This window comes from Orbicella franksi, chromosome 1 (assembly GCF_964199315.1).
Source record: "Orbicella franksi chromosome 1, jaOrbFran1.1, whole genome shotgun sequence".
In the NCBI taxonomy this organism is placed as follows: domain Eukaryota; kingdom Metazoa; phylum Cnidaria; class Anthozoa; order Scleractinia; family Merulinidae; genus Orbicella; species Orbicella franksi.
Genome location: NC_138145.1, coordinates 11,851,625 through 11,874,053, shown reverse-complemented (window position 1 = coordinate 11,874,053; position 22,429 = coordinate 11,851,625). Strand labels below are relative to the sequence as shown.

The 22,429-nt window shown below is 37.7% G+C and overlaps 2 protein-coding genes across 3 annotated transcripts; both read left to right on the top strand.

Moving 5' to 3' along the window:
* The first annotated feature begins 1,232 nt into the window (after nucleotides 1-1,232).
* LOC145490927 (uncharacterized) lies at nucleotides 1,233-6,939 on the top strand. Its single transcript, XM_081470045.1, has 2 exons — nucleotides 1,233-2,109; nucleotides 5,577-6,939. Exons 1-2 carry the CDS (start codon nucleotides 2,043-2,045, stop codon nucleotides 6,392-6,394), a joined length of 885 nt encoding a protein of 294 aa, XP_081326171.1. The 5' UTR covers nucleotides 1,233-2,042; the 3' UTR covers nucleotides 6,395-6,939.
* A 1,339-nt stretch (nucleotides 6,940-8,278) lies between these two features.
* On the top strand, nucleotides 8,279-21,516 carry LOC145490744 (uncharacterized). 2 transcript variants are annotated; one of them, XM_081469837.1, is made up of 4 exons: nucleotides 8,279-9,016; nucleotides 9,327-9,467; nucleotides 18,167-18,304; nucleotides 19,201-21,515. In XM_081469837.1, the coding sequence occupies exons 1-4, from the start codon at nucleotides 8,929-8,931 to the stop codon at nucleotides 20,016-20,018; spliced, it is 1,185 nt and encodes a 394-aa protein (XP_081325963.1). In that variant the 5' UTR covers nucleotides 8,279-8,928; the 3' UTR covers nucleotides 20,019-21,515. The 2 variants fall into 2 exon arrangements, with proteins under 2 accessions (XP_081325963.1, XP_081325972.1); XM_081469846.1 differs by lacking the exons at nucleotides 8,279-9,016; nucleotides 9,327-9,467 and adding an exon at nucleotides 12,202-15,237 and having other exon boundaries at nucleotides 19,201-21,516.
* Nucleotides 21,517-22,429: the final 913 nt, after the last annotated feature.

The window sequence follows — 22,429 nt, the reverse complement described above, 5'->3', positions numbered from 1 at the left end:
AAAAACAAAACTGGATTCTTTTTATCCCTTTGAGTCCCCAGCCAAAAATCTTAATGGATCGCTTTGGTAATCAACTAAATAGTTTTCTTTCTCCACCGCATCACCTTTTCTGCTTGGTCGAATATTGGTCTTGTGAAGAGAAACTTTTGCAGATTGAGAGCTAAGGATTCCAGCCCTCCCTGTTCCCTCAAATAATGATTAAAATATATTTTGAGACTAATGCGTCATAGTCATGGCTTACTGTGGTCATTTTCGCTCTACAAAGTAATAAAGTACCCGAAATGATAGTATCAAAAATGAAACAAAACAAGCTGCACGAGCGGTCACAAAAAATCTCGATACAAATAATTGATCAAAAGCTGATTTTATTCTCCTTCATTCTTACTATTTATTTACAATACTGGTAAAAACGTACATTGGGTTATGAATTTCTTTTTCATGAATTTCTTTTCACGAAATAAGAAGGCATTTTTTGCACCTTGTTTACTTCTCCCGCACCCAATTCCCTTTCGTAATTAGACTTCAGAATTAATCGTCAAAAAATTAAAAAAGCAGAGAATTTTTTTTTATGAATGCCGCATTCAAAACCGTCGCATGAATTTTTAAGTTAACTCAGCAAGGGTTTAAAAGCAAAAATAAATCACTTAATCACTGATTCACGCGGTATGTCAGTTAAATAGCGCGGAAAGCAACTCTGAACAAAGAGAAAGTGATGTTTGTACGTATCACAGATATTCTGCTCACAGATTCATTACCTATATCAATACTAGTCTGGATGAGTGACGCGACAGATCATAAAAACATCCTTCGCGATTAACACAAGAATTATTTTAACAAAGCAGTGCTCGCAGATCTGACCATTCCATCATTTTAATTGACTTTCCCTCGCGGCGTTTCAATTCATCACCGTCGCAAAATAGAAATTATGAATTAAATTTATCTCGCTTTCATGAACTCATTTTTTTATCTGATAAAAACTGGCACGTTCTCGAAGTGCTGATAAAACTAATGGTTTTAATGAAACAATTAAATTTCTTGTTGGTATGTAAGCTAGAAAGATAAATTAAATCTACTTGGGTAAAAAGGTGTTGCAAATCTTTTATTCGCTTGGCGTGACAAATTTGAACTGAGAAAGCTATTTATTGTAAATCTCTCCCATTTTGGTGTGTTTGTCTTTTCTTTTTGTTTCTCTAAAGTAAACTGACTCGTACGGAGAAAAGCTGAATCATTGTTGAAAATATTAAGAAATATTAACATTTAGTTGTTCGGTCTCCTTTACAGTTCACAGATATCATTTTCACACCACAAGAAATGAAACAAAACCAAAAAATTAAAGAATAAAACCAGGATTGATATTGCAATATAATTACATTTAGTTCAGCTGCAAGGGTCACTCTCTTCAGCCTCCATTTAACAAGTTTCATTAAAATCATACCCTTAATCCAATTTTAAAATTACACTCTGAAGTCAACAGAATACCTTAAGCAATGTACTTTGTTTTCTATTAGAAATTTGACTTATTAAGCGTGGAGTTGTCCGAAGTAATTTACAGCACGCGAACCCGTGCTACCAACGTGCAGGCAATGCTTGGTTCCAAAACGACGTTTGTTTAAAGAAGTTTGCTGGACGAAAATTTTAATCACAATTGAGCTCACTTTGTTGCTAATCTTTATAATCAAGTTGGCTTTCAATTTCCTCTCTTTACCAAATAAGTCACAAATCAGTTGCGACGAGTTCATTAACATGGGACAATCCGCGATGGGAGAACCAATAGGACAACAGAAGTCAACTCAAGCCTGTGTATAAAAAAACAGGAGGCGTTCAGCTGATATGTGTAATTACTGTAACATTTGTTCTCCCAGGTTGATTGAAGTAAATTTGATAGCCAGCTTGAAGCAGCCTTCAAACTCAGTCAAGGGCTCGCAAGGTCAACACATCGAGCAGCCAAAATTTCCGCAGTTTGCACGATCGCCAACGAGGAGCATAACAGAACAAAATCAAGCGAACAACTGTACCCTAAGGTTTTGGGCTCTTATCACATCATGCCGAAATCTTTCCTTGTTCGAGTCCGTAAGGGACACGCGGATGTCACTGAAAGCGCGCCTCCAGGTTAGAGAATACATCATCTTGTTATCTTGCGTACATTGGTGATCATTTAAGCATTGATTTTGCTATGGCCGGAAAAAAGATGTCTTCTCCGGGCGCGGATTTGGCAAGGCTACTTTAAAATTAACAAACGCAATACCGTATTTTTCCATTTTCTGGGCGGGCTAAGGACGGTTTTAATTCGTTACATTGAAGAGGATATTTACTGCTCTCATAAAATAGTTATTTAATGTGCTGAATTTGGCATGATTTTCAAGGAAAAAACAAAACGAAAAAGACTAATAATGCCGTGATTGTATAGTTGCTGCGTTTCGAATCATTGCAGAGTAACTTGTTCAGCCTCTATTTACTTATTTCTTTAAACATTTTTATTTCAAAATACGGACGGTGTAGAATTTTCATAAAATTCGTGTTTAAGACTAAGCAACCTATTTGCAACTAAGAAGTAAAACGAAAACTTTTCCACAAGAAATTCGACAGAAAAAAAACTACACGTACAGATCAGGATAAATATATGGTTTCTTTTTTTTCTTTCTTTTCGGTACATTTAATAATTCATTGCTTTGCTTTCTAAACTTTTGGTATTTCTTTTTTGCATTTGTCCCATGTTTGGTTTACACCCGACCGAGAGAACTGAAGAAATTTGATTTCCTTTGAAAATTTTATTTCCTGCAAAATCACAGTTTTGAACGTTCACTCAAAAAGCTCATTTGTATTAAGTCCGGATATGAGATTTTCCTCAGTCAATCGGCGCTTAAGCAAACAAAACAGGGAAGAAAGGTGAAAAGTGACTCTTATTTGTAGGACAATGGCTGGCTTCATAAAGAAAATTCTGATTTAGTATTTGCCCTGGCGCTGTAGGAAGCGTTCCGGTGCTATTGAAGATTTTAATCGACAGGAGGGCAATATAAGCGCGACATTTACCTGCTAATATTATGTGAACTTGGTTTGTATAGAACATGTGACCCTCATGAAGATGAAAACAATTTTTTTGTGGCCCTTCTTGGGCAAGAAAGAGAACTGAGATATTCGGCAACAGATTCAAAGATTGGATTTCGTTGAATTTACTTTTCAATGAAGTTAATCTACATAATGAGTTAACTTCACTGAGTAAATAGCCAGTGATTAAAGAGGAAGCATACGTTTCATTTCACCTGCTCTATTCATTCAATCTCCGGGAATTATTCAATCGCAAATTTGCTTCATCAATGCTGCGATATTACGCACGAGTTTCGAAACGTGCTCGTTCACATTAATAGATCTTAATTTCGGAAGAGTTAAGAATCAAACCGCATTAAGGCGTTGCCAATATGCACATTGTTAGTTACATTTTATCAGCGACACTCTGTCGAAGTTGCTTAAATCGCTGCGACAAAATCTGCGAGAAATCAGTTCCTGTTTGGTAAAGATTGCACTGTCTTTAAGATCCAACAATGCAGAGGAAATTTCGTCGATTTTGTTTGCTAGAAGATAACAACACCATTATCGTTTTCGTGCGACGACTGAAAGAAATCACGATAAAAAACAAACTTCAAACTTTCATTTTAAACTTTGATCATCTGTTTTAGGAAGAATTTGGTTTTTAAGACATGAAGGGCCTGAAGAAACAACGAAATCTGTACCTTACGTGACCCCAGTTCGAAGAAGCATTGTTTAATTAAGTCTAAAGACGTTAACCGGTTGAACTATTGGCAAAACAAGCTACTCTGACAAGAAAGTATCATAAGTCGCGTAGCAAAAGTTGAAGGAAATTGGAAGGAGCATTTATAAGATGTGACAGAATTGTTTAGCTTCTGTCTCCAGAGTATCTAAACAGTGGTACACGAGGCATCGTTAGATAAACAATTGGACAGCAACACGTACCAATTCAGCTGTGACTTTTAAGTAAAGCTCATATCAAACATGAAAGACTACTTCTTAGCTGTCAACTTTACTTTTCCGGAGTTTGCTTCCAAAAATCAGTCAGTTTTGAAACTATTTATTTTGAAAAATATCACTCGCGTTCAGCTTTGTCTGGCATAGGAAGGCACATGAATCCCTGTTTACTTTTTATCAATGTTCCTGCGCATTATTAGGCATACTAGGAAAACGATGTTCCTCTACACGGAAAATACTCGTCTGATTATTCCACTTTACAATCGGAAGTCGCGGAAATGCCAGCCCATGGCCTCAGGAAAAATGAATGGAATAAATTTACAAATTTTGGCGCTGAACGAATGCGTTCCGATTTCGTGATAAGAAATGTTGATCATCTTACAATTAACTTCGAAATCTGGTCTAAGGTGCGTGAACCAGTCTTTGGTGTAACTCCCTTGAAATTTGTTTACCATTTTTATCCTTCTTCGCCGACGCCTTGTTTTTCCGATCCAACAATTCCTTTTGATCAGTGGAAGTTCTTTTTTCTCCTGAAGCTGATATCATGCCAATTGATGTTTTAACGATTCCTCTAGTAAAGTTCGAAAGGAAATTGAAGAGACGTGTTAAAACAGAAAAGCGATGAAGGATTTGCCTTGAGGCATTTTTTTTGTTCAAAGTTGTTTTGCCCAATGCAGCACAATCTTAAAGTGAAAATCTTAGAAAATTGCCTCACTTTAAGCTACGTTTAGTAACAGAAAATGGGCTAAAAAAATTTTTTTCAGCTTATTTATACCTTTCGGTAGATCTTAGTCTGTTCATTGGACAGTCACTGATGTTCATTCAATGATTCCACTTGTTGGGGCTTATTTGTGTGTTTCAAATCGTCGGTTCTGTTTCGGAGATGTTGACGGGTTGACAGAGTGTTTTTTTTAATTTTTCATTATTTTTAAGCGACTGGAGATTGGTGAGAGGCCCACCAGGGAAGCCAAATTTAAATCAAATTAAGTCCAGAGTTATTTCTTGGAATTTTAAGATATTTTAAGCGTAACTGCGTCATATGGTTGTTAAATCATGATAATCAGTGAATTAATAAAAAAAAAAGCGAAAAGACTGATTGGATGCCTTAGATGGGAAATAATATTACCGAGATTTACACTGTAGGGGAGTACGTGAACAAGAACAATATAACTTAAATATCATGTGGTAGGCTTGCGTGAGACAAGTCAAGTAAGTTATCTTATTTTCGTTTGCAATCAAATGATGACTGCCTGTTTCGTGCAGTAGGATTATCAGTCTTATCAGAAACGTCAAGTTGATATTCGAATCCTGTGCTTGAACTTGCTCCTTATTATTATTAGCCACAGCGCAGTGTTTTACTTAACTTAATAATAAAACCGTGAAAATATCAATTTTTAGAGCGTGAAACATTAGTTTAGCGTACTCCCTCCTCATGGTTGGAACGGATCTCTCATAGCTGTCATTTTAGGAAATTTTGTTGTGGTGGGAAGTTAACATTGTGACATGAGAAAGAAGTGGAAATCGTGCTAACACTTTTGTCTGGTTCGTTTAGCTAGTACGCATATGTAACGTATATCTACACTGTGTCTTCACAGAGTTAGTTCCTGAAGAAAGCCACTTGCCCTTTCTTATTCAAGAGTCAAAGAAACATTGGGTGAAAGAACGCAATGCCTCAGTGATTTTAAACGAGCCCAGTTTTAAAAGCAATAATCTTCCAGAACGAAAACCTTCTACAAAAGACATGAAAACAACTTTCAGCAAGAAAGATGAACATTTCGAAAAGACCATGAAAGCGCAGCATGAAAACGAGCTGGAGCAAAGCAACTCTCATGACACGTTCACGTGCAACACCTGTCAGAAAATATTCTGCACACCACACGGCTTGGAGGTACACGTGAGGCGCTCACACGCGGGTAGCCGCCCGTACGGCTGTGCCACGTGCGGAAAGACATTCAGTCATTACGTCAGCCTTGCACAACACAGGAAGACGCACACTACTGTTAAGATATTCGAGTGCAAGACTTGTGGTAAACATTTCAAGCGTTCCTCGACCCTGTCCACGCATATGCTGATTCACGCCGACATCAGGCCATTTTCTTGCGATTATTGCGGCAAACGATTTCACCAGAAGTCGGACATGAAGAAACACATGCTTGTGCACACAGGAGAGAAGCCCCACAAGTGTCGCCAGTGTGGAAAGTGTTTTAGTCAGTCTTCCAATCTCATCACTCACAGCCGTAAACACCTGGGATTCAAACCGTTTGCCTGTCAGACATGTGGTAGAGCATTCTACCGCAAAGTAGACTTAAGGAGGCACAGTCACGTTCACCGGATCAGTTGTCATAGCAACCGTAAGGCGTACGGAGAGTTTTGTTTTGATCCGACGGTACTCATGTCCACGTCACCAAATTAACAATACTCCTTAGATACATGCAACGAGTCGCTGACACTGCCCCAATGCTCGAGCTACCCTGCTCGTCGTTGGAGAAGTGAGCCCCTTGGTGTAAAATTGTATACGACTTCCCTTGTCCTCTCCACTCACTTCTCTCCCTTTTTGCCCATCCCAGGCGCGCTCGCTCGCTGGAAAATGGAAAGGAAACGTCTGCTAAACAGGCTATCTCAAACATAGTTTGAGTTGCCACCATTTTCGTAAGCCAAGGTTTTAAAACATGGTTCAAAATCCAACGACATTTTTGTGCCGTGTACGGCAGGCGCAAGCGAATTGAAGTTTTGATTTACACGAAACAATCTGTATTGTAGACTTGTCGTAAGCCTGTCGCGTGAGGCAATCAGCCCTAGCAACTTTGCAAGTTGGAAGAAGGGTTCAAGAGATACGAAGAATTAAATTTCTCAACAATGTAACTAAGCTAAGACCTAGTCGCATTCTGATAAGAATGTAACACGTTATATTATGAAATAGTCGCATGAGCAAAAAGTACATAAACAATTGTAGCAAATTCCGCTTATTTTGAAAACTTTGAACAAAAATTTCGACAAAGACAGAGAGAAATTTAATCTCTGCAGAGTGCACAGTTTCTGACAACAACTAGAGTAGTTACCAATAAATATTTGCTTATCTGAGAAGCGCTTAACTTTTTGAAAGCGTGTACCAATTATGTTCCAGATAACTTGTATAACTAATAAAAGCATAAATCTAAAACTTGTTTATTTTACTTCGGAAATTAGTGGCCAACTGTGTCCGGTTGTACCCCATCCTTATGAAATATGCCTCACCAGAACAATATTCTCTTTGAGTGCCTCTTATGGTAAGAAAACACACTCTGCTGAGGGAGGATTTTGTGATTGAAAGTAAATAAAAAGCAATAGCGACATGAGAGAACGAGTCACTCAATATTCCCTCGATATCGTGGCATAAGAGCGGAAGATGTGCTGACATTGTCTAAACTTTCGCAACATTAATCATTAGAGCCCACTGACAATATCCGACCGTCACGTGATTTATTGTCACCCAATCCTATAATACGTGCGTTGATGACAATGCAAAAAGATTTTTTTTCAGAAACATTGTGACATAATTTCGAATATAATTCTGAACGTTTATTTTAACAACTGAAGCAACCTGGCTGAACTGATTTTTTTACTATGTATACGTAACTAGGAATTTAGGACTGGCGGGGTTTGAGTCCACGTACCCAGCTTTTCGTAATGAGCTTTCAGCGGGGCAAATATACCACAAACAGAGTTAATAACAAGCTTATTGTACAGTTTGTTCGGTATGTGTACACATCCTGGCCAGGCTAAGAACTTCATAAACAGAAGCCAGTCGATAAAACCGTGTTGACCCAACTACAGTGCTAACTCAAACGACTAAGGTTTACAATCTCTGTTCAGTCGACCTGCTGCCTTAAATGTCCGCCCTGGCGCACTCGCACGCGCCCATCATTCAGATTTCTCCACCTGTTCAGCGGATGTTTAAATCAAGGGATGTGACTTGAATCCGATTATATAATATAATTCAACAGTTCTAGTTCAAATTTATTTAACAAACTACGTGACAACATCCGCATCAGGTGGGCACAGAGACTGGCTCGTGAAATTCATTTTGATTGAGATAAACACGCGTAAAAGTTAGTTATCAATTACTGGGTATCGCATCCGCGTATTAAAGAATAAAAATAAACATTCTATCATTTAACGGAAAATTGTCAATGTTGTTTCGTTAAATCCTAAACAGATGACCGAAGGAGCAATATAATAACATGATCAAACATGAAAACAGTTTCTTCGGTTTCACTGGCGTCACTCACTAGAAACAGACTCTAATAATCTTTAGCTATTAAATCTTTATGGAATAAAGCCTGTCTCAAAAGTAAACAATGAAAGTGCAAGTTATTATCCGTGTTCTCGGGTTGCGAGATTCGCGGTTTAGCTTTCCCATTCTAAAAGTGCTGCTTAATAAATAATGAAGAGCGCGCGCCATTTTGCGCGCCCGGGATTTGCACAACAATGGAGCTCGCGCAAGAGCATATTTATAGTCAAGCAAAACAAACAAGCACTGTTTGATATTGAAAAATCGAAATACGGCTACAATGGGACATATCCCTGGTCATCACTAGTCATATGGGCGTAGACTTCTGTTCTCTAGCCAGGAACCCTTCAGAACGTGTCTCCGTAGTGCGCGCGCGGTGTTTAAGTAAATGGTAACTCAATTTACAAGCTTTCCAAGCGCGTAGTTATCAAGCAGGTGGGATTGGACGAAACCGCACTACATCTTGGACCATTTGCAAGCTCAAAACACCTGCCTTAAGGGTGCTAGCCTAGGCTGTGAAGTTCAATCTTCATTTGTATCAAATATTTACAGCAAAGATTTCACGAGTGGATAAACAACCCACGTATTGCACGACCTGTTCTCTTCAGCACGTACCGTTAATACCCGAGGACCTACACGGCCACCCTTATTAGAGCAAGAAACGAACAAAAATCAAAATGCCAAGAGCTTTTCTTGTGCGCACGAAGCCCACTGCAGTTTCCAGCGATGTTTCGCACCAGGGTGTTGAGACAAGAAATGAACAAGGTAAATACCTGGTTGTGATTTTCACCCGGGCTTTCTTTGTTATGGTTTGCACAATTCCATTTAACTTTTCCCGGTACCCGCCATTGCTACGCGTCAAAGATCCCATTTTTGTCCTTATTTCAGAGCATATTTTGCGATTGCCTGTATCACACATGAGTGATTCGTGTTGCAATTCAGAGATGAATTTTCAAAAAAATCTCTTCGACTCTGATCCTCAGTTGATTTACCTCTTAGTCTACGGAAATACATTATCTGGGACTGAACTGGTTTTCAAATAATGTGCCTATTTTTGTTTTGTCTGGTATTGTAGGAAAACAAAATTCCTCCTCGCTAAAAGGTGAACCTAGCGGATTACCCGCGACAAAAAATGATGAAGACGAGATTGCGCTACAAGAAACTTCCAAAGATGACTGTGATTCTGCAGAGTCCGATACAAACATGGACTCCGAAGGTATTTAATGATAGTTATTAGTATTTCCCGGGATTTGCTTATTCTTTTAGCTAATCTTTCAATTCCCGAGACCTAAACACTTCAACTTGTTCTAGATAGAGCGCGTGACTGAATGTTGCATTTTCCAACTCTGGAACAGAATATGTCGTTTCAATTTGGCTTGCTAGCTTTCTTTTCATCAAGCAAACATTTTTCGTTAAAATGATTTCCGCTATTTACATCAAAAAATACTTTCTATGTGTGCAAGAATATACATTGTCGAAATCAGCAAGAAGCTAAACATTTCTTTTGATTTTACGGCCAAAACTTAGTGTTTACTGTCGGCCGGTGGCAAAATGTTGATTATCGTGTTTGAGATTTTTCTCCGCCTACGTTCTCTTTACGTTCCAATCGCTTTTAAACCCCTCTTAAGTGCTACGATTTTCCAAAGAAGTGCAAATCTTCAAGTTTTAAAGAAGTTCTTTTGGACGCTGCAAATCCGTGCAAAATCACCAATTTTCAAGCATTTTTGTTATTGAATTAAAATCTGATTCGCGCGTTCAATAAAATGTTCGAAGCGTCATATCTAAATTGAATTCCAGCATAGTTTACCCGGTGTGCTTTCAAAGTTAATTAAACAGAGGAAACCTGAATTAGTTGTATTTCGGAGTCTTTAAATTCGAATTCAAGCACACGGGATGTGTATCGGGAGCTCAGATGTTTGGAGTTTCTTAACAAGCTTTATGTTGTGTCATGGTAATCTCTAAAGACTAGTTCTGCCCCAATCTAGAATACAACGCTGGCGTAATGTGCAGTTATTGGGTGGCTCAGAAGAAAACCCCATTTAGTCGGCTGAATAGGGAACCTGCTCTCTGGTTAAAAATGGACCTTTTAAAACAATTGCGCAACCTTAAGAGGTTTTTTTTTCTTTTGCTGACACGGCCACACCTAATAAATTATTGCCCTGTTTTCTGACTGGATGATTTTCAGTATATTTGCTTGTTAGGCATCTGTTTCAAATTTTACATTTCTGAATTAAATGCAAGGGGAATTGTAAATCTCTGAAAAGCTAATCGGTATTAGATTCGTATCCTTGGCAGAAAGTTGGGTGAACCCTTTTGAAAAACACCCGGGGTGCGAATCTTTGCTAAGACTCTTCAAACTGGATATGATCCTAGCAAATTGAAGGTGTACGGTTCTGCTCCGAGTTGTAACGGTGAAAAATTGAATCGTGTCTTTATTTTCCAGCAAAAAAAATTTCCAAACAGAAATATGTCTATGCATGAATTTAAATGAACGTGTCTTGAAGCAACGCTACTTAAGTTTGGACACAACGCCATGGTCGTGCATCAAAAATAGGAATATCAATACGAGTCGATAACAAACCTTTTAGGCAATTTGAGTTCGGTTAGCTTTTAAGCTGTTAAGCGCTACTATCAAGGGCTAGTGATTTGTAGAAATACAATTAGACACCGTAATACATCATCCAGATGCCACTATTTGGAATTTCAAGCATCAAACCAAACGATTTATAGTCGATATTTTATAACCGAACATGACAAAAACACGTCAACCTTTAAACTTGAAATTGGCAGAGCAGTGCACGTATGAGATTCAGGTCCAACACACCGGCATTAAATCGAATATTTGTCGTCACACCGGACTAATGAAAACATTTAGCCTTCACTGTTTGTACAGATTTTGCTAATTACTTTTTTTTAGCCATTTTAGAATATTCATCCTTAGTTCAACTTTGATTGCAATTTAACTTACAAACCGGAATATCTCGGGCTTGTTTATCCACAGCTAAATTAAAAGAGAAAGCAAAAAATTCTCCGTGTCATGAGATGACAACTAATAGCTTTTATAAAGTTGACATGTAGTGTGTAGTTACACTCTTTTTTAATAAGACTATTGTTTTCCCGGCCCAAGCTGAACATTCTTATATTTCTGCCGATTTCAGGCTGAAAATATTCTTGGGAATATTCTTAGATTAAAGTAATAGAAAGTGGGCTATGCCGAAATATCGTTAGATTATCTGTCCTATCATGATTTTGATGGCGTTGAAGTAATTTTGGAGCCAGGCTGTAGGCAATAAAACCTGATATGGCTCACACAACTTCTTGTAGGAATGTTGTTAGCATCGAACATGCAACTAGTGCTGTTTTTGTTGTTTTTTTGGCTAGTTTGACCGTTTAGGGAGAGGAAGAAATTTTCTTGGGTTTAGTGAAAAACACTGATATAAGTCTTAATTGTATTGCATTTGCAAATTTCAACACACAAAATTATGTTCTTTTCAAAATCTCAGCCTCAGGTTTATTCTTAAAATATTCTTAAAATTTCGCAAAATTTCAGCATTGATATTCTTATAAAGTATATTGTTATATAAAGAAGAGTGCATTAGTGATCTTAGTCCATAACCAGGACCTTACAAAACGCTTAGAAATTTATGTACAGAATTTGAATTTATATGTTTCTAATTGACTTTTTTTGTCAAACAACTAGTTATATTTCAGGCAAAAAAGGTGGGAAAATGTTATTAAAATCATTGAATTCAATCAGTATGTTTGTAACTGCACGTTTAAGTGAACGATGCCAGATATTTGGTCAAGATCTACATTAGACAAAATCATATTTCCCGTTATTTGGATATACAAAGTAAAAGAACATTTCAACGAGGTGTGAAATAAATTTTGCATGCTTGATTCAAGCTGTCTTGAGCAATCTGCTATACGTTATATATCACGCCAGGAAACGACTTAAAGGAAGGAAAAACTTTCTCTTAAAACTTGTTACGTCAACAACTGTCAAAAGTGAAGAAAAAGCGATGAATAAGCTCCTTGATGTTAGTGTGGTTGTGGTGAATGCTCTCTTCTGAGTTATTAGACATTATTGCTTTGCAGCTGAATTCAGTTCAGTGAAGTTGGCTAGCACGCCTCGCTTTTATTGTGATCTTCAAGGACTCGTGATTACTCAATACCAGCGGGGTACTAGCTAGAAACTATTCCTATTATGATTACTTCTAAGGCGTGCAAATGAAGTGGTAAACGTGCATTTACGTTCTAACTCATCTCTAAACTGACTGAAAACCTAAAATTGCAATAATTCAATCGCCTTCCTCGCCATTTATTAGTCTGTCAAATGATATTAACTTTATCCACACCCATGTTTGCAGTGCGCACTAGCCTTGCATGACAATTGACTGTCTATGGGGTGTGCTCTGTATTATGCATGGGCTAGCTTGGGCTGAAACTATTTTCTCCTTGCATTTTTATCAAAACGCTCGGTATATAATCTACATGTGCATTTTTGTTACCTTGATCAGTTTCTATTTAGAGTATTTTTACGTCGTAAATTGCATTGGACGTCTTTTTATGTCCCCCAAAATTCTCACTGTGACTAATAGAAAAACTATGTAATATTGACGACTGAGAAAAATTGTCACTCCCTATTCGGAGTTTGCCCTTTGTTAACAACGCTTTTGTGTGGTTCTATCTATTAAGAATCTATTGATTACACCTGCAGTAGGCTAGTATTAAAAGCTTTTACTGACTAAAAGTGGTATATTGGCTGGCTGCCATTATACAACATGACGCTGCTCTCAATCAGGTTTCATTTAGATTTTCATTTTGGATTTCAAAACTTCAAAATATACATTTTACTAAACATATTTTCTTGTAAGACTGTTTTCAGGACCACTGCACCAGGATTGTAATGTTCATTTAATCGCGTCGTTTTCTCCAAATTTCGTGTAGGTTGGAGGAAAGAAAGCACTGGAATCTGATACAAAATTAATGATGACTTTTAATTTGCTAGGTGTGCAAAATATAGCAGTAAACGTAAGAAAAATTAGGGGCAGGATTTTTATTCTTGCGCTTAACTAGCGATTGCTTTTCGAGTGAATAAAATCACACGCTTTAAGTACAGAAACCTCGAGTTCAGTCATGACGTTTTTCTCAAAATATATTAGACTTAATCATACGTCTTCTGAGACATGCTTCTAAGAAAGGCCTAAAATTGAAGCTTTCTATCGATTTTTGTAAATAAACAGACAATTGCTCCTTACAAGCTCTCTCGCGAAAAAAGGAACGTTTTTTAAGACCTTTGCCAAGATCAGTGATTTGTTTTTTTTTCAAATTTTTATTATGCACTGCGTGTGTTAAATCCGTAAACAAACAAGAGCGAGGAAATTCAATTCCGTCCAGCACCTGTTCAGACGTGGGCGATGGCACAATTTGAAACCTTTCCAGTAAATCATGAAAAATCTAAACGAGTCCAGTCTTTGGAGCTGATTTTTTTGTGTAAATGTGTGATAATGGAGACATATTTCTATAGTTTTATAGGGTTTGTCATTTTACAAAAGGAGCACGCTGCTCTAGAAATTTAAGCTTAACTGACCTGGCCTTGCTAATAAAATTTTGGTCGAGAGGAGAGAATAATTAACGAGGCAAGCATTTTCTTTGTGTAAATTTAACGACATCACTCACAAAAAAATTTTCTTCTACGTTTTATCAGAATTTAACAGTTGATGAAAAAAAGAACACTTCAAGCTATTGAATAATTGGCAAAATTCTGCCTTGAGCAGCTCAGTTGGGTCTTTTGATATGCATAGTGGATCTCTGCAGGAATAACATGCGTTTTCTCTCGAGTAATACGTTAATAAATAAAATATTTAGACTCAGATAACCTCCACCGGGTATTGTTTTCGTTCTTCTCCTTCCCAAAAGAAAATTGAAAAGAAAAGGTTTATTTAACCGTGCGATAAACAGTTTAGCAATATTTCGCCTACAATAGTTCCAGTATTTGTCTCCCTGATTTAAATTTCTAAAGCCAACTTCTTAGTGTTTCGTTTTCCTGATTTCGAATTTAAAAATTCTGTCTTCGTGTCTTCGACAAGTATTTTGGAACATTTTTCTCCCTGTGGGAAAGTGCTTAGCGTACAAAAGTGGGGGACGCCCAAAACTAAACGTTTCATAACTTCATCCTTATATGACTTCAGTCATTTACTCTGTTCCTGAAGACAACAACTTATGCAATGAATATAATTTTAAGGTGTGACATTTTAATAAATAAAATTGCTACTCTCAGACTTTTTGAATAAGAATTTCAGGTTCTCGTTTTTAATCAGCCGTTTCCTAATTTTGACATGTACGTTAGAAAGGCGTCTGAAAGATTTTCAAAATGCGTGAAAACCACTCACATTCAAATAGATTTATAGAAACAGATTGAGACATTGAACATGTTAATAAACTCAACGCTTAATAGCCCTCACAAGTTTAATAAACTATGATATTTCACTCTCTCATCGACTTGATCTATATAACAGCATGCAGACAACAAGTTCTAATGCGGACCTCTTCCCCTCGGCAGCTTGAACTAGATTGGCTTGTCTTGAAGGCATCAATGTTCTCGCGCTATTTCATTCTACCAAAAACGATCTCCGAATCAGGTACACTGTCGTATAGTTACCTCTTTTTATTATTTTCTAGTTCAAGGTCAAGGTTTTATCTGAATGTTCCCCTATAGCTTTTCTTATGGAGTCATAAGCTGTTTATGTTGTCGTAAGCTCTAGTTCTGCCTAATTATGTGACGTCGTGTGATTGAAAACACTGATAGTGTCGCTGAACCACTCCCTAGCAAGCATTCCCTTGACCACTTCCCTTCAGTTTCGACCCTCAGGAGCAGCTTCGTTAAGCAATGCCGAAATCTTTTCTTATAAAACCGAATCTTTCTTCGACATTGGAGACCGAAGATGCCGGATTTGAGCACAAAGATAAAGCTGGCCGAGCTGGTATGTGATTTTTCATTTTTGTACACTTTGAAAAGGTGCGTAATCTGTAGGGAGAACATTGGGTGGCTTCCAGGTTTAAACTAAAATCTAGTAGAAGTCGTTTCTCTTCTCGCTTTACAAATCACAATATTGAGAGAGGAAGCCACATCAGCCTTACCTGGTTTTCATGCAGGTCCTCTATCCTGTTCGAATTGGAATTAGGAGATGTTAAGTTTTTTTGGAGGGACGAAAAACCGGAGAACCCTGAGAAAAACCCTCGGAGCAAGGCGAGAGCCACCAACAAACTCAACCCACATATGGCAATGAATACCGTCTTCAAATCACGGAAAATCAGAGCGAATATATTGCACTCGATAAGTACTAAACGTCGTGAGTTGGATACAACCGATTATCTATGCAGTTTATGAGTTGTTGGACTAATTTATAATATTTCATACCTAGTAAGTAGATTTCACGTAAACACGTTTACAATCTGGGCGTTTAGCGCTGTTTAAACTGGAAAACTTGATAAGATTTTATTTCTGCGGGAAAAAATCATAATAGAAGCAAACATTTTGTCGCAAGAATAGGACTGAACTTTCTGTGGAAATATCAGGAAAAAAACAATACTGTTCAACCCCAAACCGGTAAGGAGTTTAATAACTTTTAAACAATAGCGAATTTGAAAAGGACCAAGACGACTTACCAGGGCATTTAAGAGTAAATTTTCAACTCCAACATTTTACTAGTGAATCTAAACTCAAAGTTTGCTTTTGACTCTAGCGATACAATTAAAAGCACGTTAACGATCGGGCTCTTTCCATCGGGCCCTTTTAGAAATAGAATATAAATCACGACAAAAGCCGTTCTGGAGTATTTACCTCAGCTCCGTTTTGTTTGAGAAAAGAATGAAACTGCGAAGAGTAACTTAATCAAATGAGACCAAATCATTATTTTACCGGCATTGCACCCTGTCTCTGACGGAAATTTCGCCGATTTCATAAATCTTTTAAACGTACACATCCAGAGAATATTTCACTCAATCTTCTTTGCGTGTTGTTACATTTCTTCAAGTTTTAAACGACATTTTTAAAGAACGAATTTGAGTTCTGAAACTATAAGATATAAGCTTAAAAGTTTTATTTCTAGATGGACAGTGCCATTTCCTTCTTTCGTTTCGCTGCTTGGTTGTATTCTAAATAGAATTTTCAGTCTTCGACTTGTGAGTGGGAAACTTTTTCTGCTGATTTGAAACAGAAATTTCATTTGAAATTACCAAACTCAACTGACAGTTTTTTATTCCAACATATGCCCAACTTGGTGGCCTACAAAACATTTTAAAATATCGTTATGATAAACAGTCGTATAAAGTGGCTCCGGAGTTGATAACTCAGTAGCACTTTACATACCTTTCTCCCAAGTCTCTCTTGACCAACTAAATCAACCATTTTCGCCATACCCAGTTTTTACATAGCCACACAAGAACAAAATTCCAAAATCCATCGACATTTAATGAACGAAATTGCTCCGTTCTGTAAAGTTTAGATATTTGGTAAGTTTAGCAGTGGTCAGTTTATTGACAGCTCTTTACCTGAGGTTAAATGGCACCTGCTACAGGGGCGCAACTCGAGTGTTGTAGGAACTGGTGCATAAACGCTCTCATATTTCGCCAACGTTTTCGTTTGTCCTTGATGATAATTTAATGAAACTCTTGCCAAAAAATGATTTGTAGCCATAGCTGACTAAAATTGTTTGGGAAACCTTTCTTAGGAAGTAGTTTAGCTGCTTTTCGAAGAGTTTCAACTAGTTTTGCTGAGAAATGCAGGTGAAATATGAAATGTTTCTTTCCTGAAAGGTCCTTCGTTATGAAGGAATTTCGAAAGTGCTTACGTTTTCTCTAAATTCTTTTATGGTTCCTTCGATACTAAACCACAACAGCTTTCAGTTGTTGCTCTCTTCTTGAGTCGGATGCGCTCGGACGTAATATTCTGCTAGACTTCTGATCACCGGGTTGGAAAGCTGGTTGGGCTTAAGGGTTGCGATATTTTCTTGGCCAAAGCACTTTAACTTCGCCGTGCCTCTATATGCCCACGTGCATGTATATTCTCGGACAGAAGACAAGTGGAGACATGTGAACAAACTTTTAAAGAGTAAGCCAAGGAGTCTGCTAGCACCTCATCAAAAGGGAAAGTAACAGTATTCCTTGTTTTTCGCGTCATGCTAACAAAGACAGCGTTAACTGTCAGCCTGATGTCCCCGGAAACAATTTTTTAGTAAATCTTTCTTCCTAGATATGATGTTTGACAATTCGTTAGAGTCTTATTACCTTGTCAGAATGCTCAGTTGCGTATGGTTCTACATTACTCATTTGTGCCTCTGTGTTAGGCCAGAGAATCAGGATCAACACCCGAGTTACAAAGAGGGTTCAAGTACAGGCTAAATCAGAATCAAAATGGCGAGTTCATCAATTTCTAAGCTCGAAGCACCATTTTATCCTTAAACATGAGACACCAACACCTGACTTCTCCCGAAAATGTCGATACAAAGCAAGCATGCAGGTTATGACAACACAAAGTGTATACTGAAAATTTTATAATCTGAGTGATCGATAATAACTTGGTCAGCCGTTGCTTTCATTATTTCAAAGGCTGTAAGTTTGGCATAAAACTCCAAGCAGGGCAAGTCGGAACAGTTCAGTAAAGAGTCTTGAAGAAAGCTTACAACGTTCACAACGCAAACCGAGGTCGGATTTTTTTGAATTTCATCGTTTTGGTTATTATAATGCCAAGCCGACCGATTTTTCGGTGTTTTAGTTTCAGTTACCACTCAAATATTTTTTTTTTCTGGTGAAGAATTACTTCGGAACCTCCAGACGTCCTATTAGGGTTACAATTGACATCGGTTACTCTTCTGAACAGTAAAGTTTTACATTCCATTTTTCCTATTCTAGATGAAAGTAGCAGTGACGAGAATTCACACGATGTGGACGAAGAGGAAACCACGTGTCAAGAGTCAAGTTCAAACAAAGACATTGGTCATGATGTGAATAGTTACCAGCTGCAGAACAGATCACCGTTTTATTCCACTGGTGAGAGAAACTTGACCGCTTTCTTCGCTTTCTTTTCAATGGGGATTGCAAACACCAAGAGGAAATGATTGCTTTCAATATCTTCTCTTTCACTTACTAAATCTTCCTCCAGCATGAAGGAAGGAAAATTGTATCAAATCTAGTTTGACATCCACAAGGAAATTCGAAAAAATCATTGTTAAACGATAGGATTACTCTAGCCTCTCGCCTTTTACATATCCTTCTCGTGCTATAACACCAAATTTCAGATTATAATCCTATGCATGCATCAAGAGAGCTTCCTTTCTTAAATTAATTTAACGGCTACCGCTTCGATTCTATTCAAATGTAAGGTATCTTTGAAGCTGTAAAGAGTTGCCAAAAGAAAAACATATAGCTGTGAAGTTTTCAGTTTGAATTTGTTCATCCGTCAGTAAGGTTCGATATGGAATACAATACGATATGCTCAGGTACTAGTTTCTCCCCAAAGTTATATTTAGAGTCTGCTTAAAACAATGTGTCAAATTTGTTTTGATTTATTTGTTTATCTATAATTGATCATTCAATTATATAATTCTATGATTCATCCATCCGTCTATCCATCTATCTATTCATTCATTCATTCATTCATTCATTCATTCATTCATTCATTCAGTCAGTCAGTCAGGCAGGCAGGCAGTCATTCAGCCATTCATTCATTCATTCATTCATTCATTCATTCATTCATTCATTCATTCATTCATTCATTCATCCATTCATTCATCCATTCATTCATTCATCCATTCATTCATTCGTTCGTTCGTTCTTTCGTTGATTCATTCATTCATTCACTCATTCATTCATTCATTCATTCATTCATTCATTCATTCACACATACATTCATTCAATCATTCATTTGTTTCTTCATTATTTTCAAGGTATGCCATTGGAAACAGGACTGAGATTACTTTCAACATTCCCTTCTCCCTCCCCCAAAGGACTCCAAGGTCCGTTCTGGAAGGCCCCACAGTTCCCCCTTTGGAACTTCCGTCAACAATCTTACAACGCGGGATCAGAAGCATTTGCTCGCTGGATGCAGCAGTGGGCAGAAGTGAGACGGCTCCAGAATCAACCGTCTGCAGCCGGGGCGTATCGATATTACAATGTCCTGATGCCAAACGCAGGAGCTGTTGGCAAACGAAACACTCAAACGGACGATGAATTCCAGAAGGAAAATGGTCAGCAGCAGATGAATTGTGTAATTAGGCCTGGAACAGAAAAGGCTGAAAAAGACGACAAATCCAAGGCTACTGGTTCTGAAAAAAAAAGGCAGCTGTATTGCTGTCAGGTCTGCGAGAAAGTTTTCAACAATTCGATCAGCCTGAAGCAGCATATGATCGTGCATTCGAACAAGAAACCATTCCAGTGCAAGGCATGCGGTAAAAGCTTCAAGCGCTCGTCGACGTTATCAACTCACATGCTGATCCACTCGGACACGCGCCCGTTTGAGTGTCAGTTCTGTGGCAAGAGGTTTCACCAGAAGTCTGACATGAAGAAGCATACCTACATCCACACGGGAGAGAAGCCTCACCAGTGCAGCTTTTGCGGCAAGTCGTTCAGTCAGTCGTCCAATCTGATCACGCACTGTCGGAAGCACAAAGGATTTCAGCCTTTCTCGTGTGACGAATGTGGCGTATCGTTCATGCGCAAAGTTGATCTGAGAAGACACATGTACACTCACGAGGTAGAAAGTTAAATATCCTCGGCAACCTTGCATGTGATCACCTCATCATGCGCATAGACTTGAAAACGCTTACAAAATTCGCCTTGACTAAGCCCATATGTAACTGAGGGATTACTCTGTCCATATCAGTCCATGACCTGTATTACAAGCATCTACACTGAAATTGGCAAGTAAGAGGGAACGCATACTAATACAAACAGATACCTTGACTCTTCTACCAGAATTATGCCTTGCAGCCCAACTAAAATCAACATATTATAGTTTAAAGGAGCTCAATCACGGTATTTTGAGATATTTTGGCCAGGTACTAAAGTACCTTTTAATTTAAGGAAACCTGAAAATAATAGTTTACTAAGATAGAAAAACATCAAACAGATAACAATAAGCCATAAAGGAACAAGAGTGGTTAAGGACGTAGAAGATTAATGCGGATTGCAAACGACAAACTTCAGAAATTTAGGCTTAAGTTTTTTAGGCACGCAAACCGTGACGAAGCTCCTTTAATAATAATCACAACTAAGCTATGTTGAATGATAAGCAGCGTTTATGGACTGTCATTAGGCTCATTTACGTACGAAAGCTTTTCATTTTGCCCAAGAATCCTTCAAATTAGGACTGGATACTATGACACGGGGCTCCAATCAGATCATTAGAGTTCGTTATTGAGAGATAGCCTTTCATGGTACGAGTTTGCGAGTACTGACACCTTATTTCATCCAGGAATTCTTGCAAATGAGAACGGAATAGCGCAAACATCAGACTATTATATATCGATATTGGTTTTGTATCAGATTGAAGGAGACAACAGACTATATTCAAGTAAGTATGCGGCAAGTTAAGAGCTTCAAAAATATACAAAGCAAACTAAATTAATGATAAAGTAGTCCAAAACTTCGTTTTATGCTAAGATAATTGCGATAACCGCCAAGAGAACTATGTTATAATCCTTTAAGGAGAATAACGTTCTGTTAGCAAAGTCCAAGAATTACAATCGTCATCATTTAAATCGCTTCGTATACCCGAAATTCCCTTATGTAAAATATTAGTTTAGCAAACTAGCGTTCATTTTTCAACTGAAAATGTTTTTTGGTAACAGTTCACATTACAGTGCAGCCTTTTGGACCCCAAATCAGGATATAAATTAAAATTGTATATTATTATATTACTATAAGGATGTTGCTTCTTTCTTACCCTAGTTATATAAAAACGTTTTATACACCGCATGCATTTTGAGTTAACCGCCATAAAGAGGATTTTGTACGGTATCACCTCGAACTCGTCGTGGCAATGTATTTCAAGCGATCTTACAACCCACTTAATCATGTTCATAGGCTAAACACAAGTTCGTATTCAGTGGTCGTTTGGTCGGAAACGACAGCAAACACCATACATTACAGAATAGTAACTTAAAACTAAGGTTTGTTTTGTATATAGTTGTTAAATAGGTTGACTAGTCATTGGAATAAATTTGCTATTGTGTAATTACTGGCATGAATGTAATGTGCATAATAGGGTAGTTCAAAGGTAAAATAACATGCGATCTCCACCTCGTTGAACCGGATGCATCAGACTTCTGTCCCTGCACTGTGCAAAACAGGATTTTGCAAAAAGGATCGCAGAGGCACTTTGAACTTGAAAACATTAGGTGTTGAGCTATCACTGTTATTTCCGTTAACAGTTATCTCGAGTTCTAGATCATCCAAAGCTGAAGTGTCTCACTGTATATCTTTGACATTTCCTTCTTGTGGAGATTATAGCGCCCCAAAATGATGGACATTGTCTCGGTTTTAGCGTTCCGTCATTAGATGACTTCAAATAAAGATGCCATGATTTCTGGCTACGGGTAAGAATTGGACACATGGTTTTCGTATCAAGGTAACGTCTTTGTGCCATCAGGTAACATGGCTGTTGCTCCAGGATAATAGCGCTTTACTCCCTTTTCAATACGGGTACGAATGGGACATGTCCCATGTCAAGGTGTAGTCTAATTTGACTGGAAGGACGTCATGCCAAGTTCTGCCACTGACTGCAGTGTTCGTATGAGAATCCATTGTCTTTCCCCCTCCTTCCTTAAATACGCTATAAGGGGATGTGTATCCCTAAGGGTTTGGTGCTGTTTTGTGTTGAATTGAGACAGAGATTTTTTTAACATCTTAACCTGAAATAGGGGGTGGTTTGCACTCAGCCCTTTTTTTTAAAAAAATAAAAAATAAAAAATAAAAAAACATTTGACCAGTGAGCCTGGGGCTCGTTTAAATGTGAACGTGTATGCTAACTGAAAATTAAAATGTAAAATTTAAATATATTATCTATTCAATAAAAGTACAAAAACTAGACTATAAAATTTGAAATTGAAAAACTAGATTATGAAATTTAAAAACTAGACTATAAAAATTTAAATATATAAACTAATCGATACAAAG

What these genes read in the sequence shown, in the direction of transcription:
- LOC145490744 (XM_081469837.1), top strand. Translation starts at nt 8,929, where the DNA reads ATGCCAAGAGCTTTTCTTGTGCGCACGAAGCCCACTGCAGTTTCCAGC. An exon ending in TACAAACATGGACTCCGAAG is followed by an intron (nt 9,468 to 18,166) that starts GTATTTAATGAT and finishes TTCCTATTCTAG; the next exon opens with ATGAAAGTAGCAGTGACGAG. An exon ending in ATCACCGTTTTATTCCACTG is followed by an intron (nt 18,305 to 19,200) that starts GTGAGAGAAACT and finishes ATTATTTTCAAG; the next exon opens with GTATGCCATTGGAAACAGGA.
- LOC145490927 (XM_081470045.1), top strand. Translation starts at nt 2,043, where the DNA reads ATGCCGAAATCTTTCCTTGTTCGAGTCCGTAAGGGACACGCGGATGTC. An exon ending in CACTGAAAGCGCGCCTCCAG is followed by an intron (nt 2,110 to 5,576) that starts GTTAGAGAATAC and finishes GTGTCTTCACAG; the next exon opens with AGTTAGTTCCTGAAGAAAGC.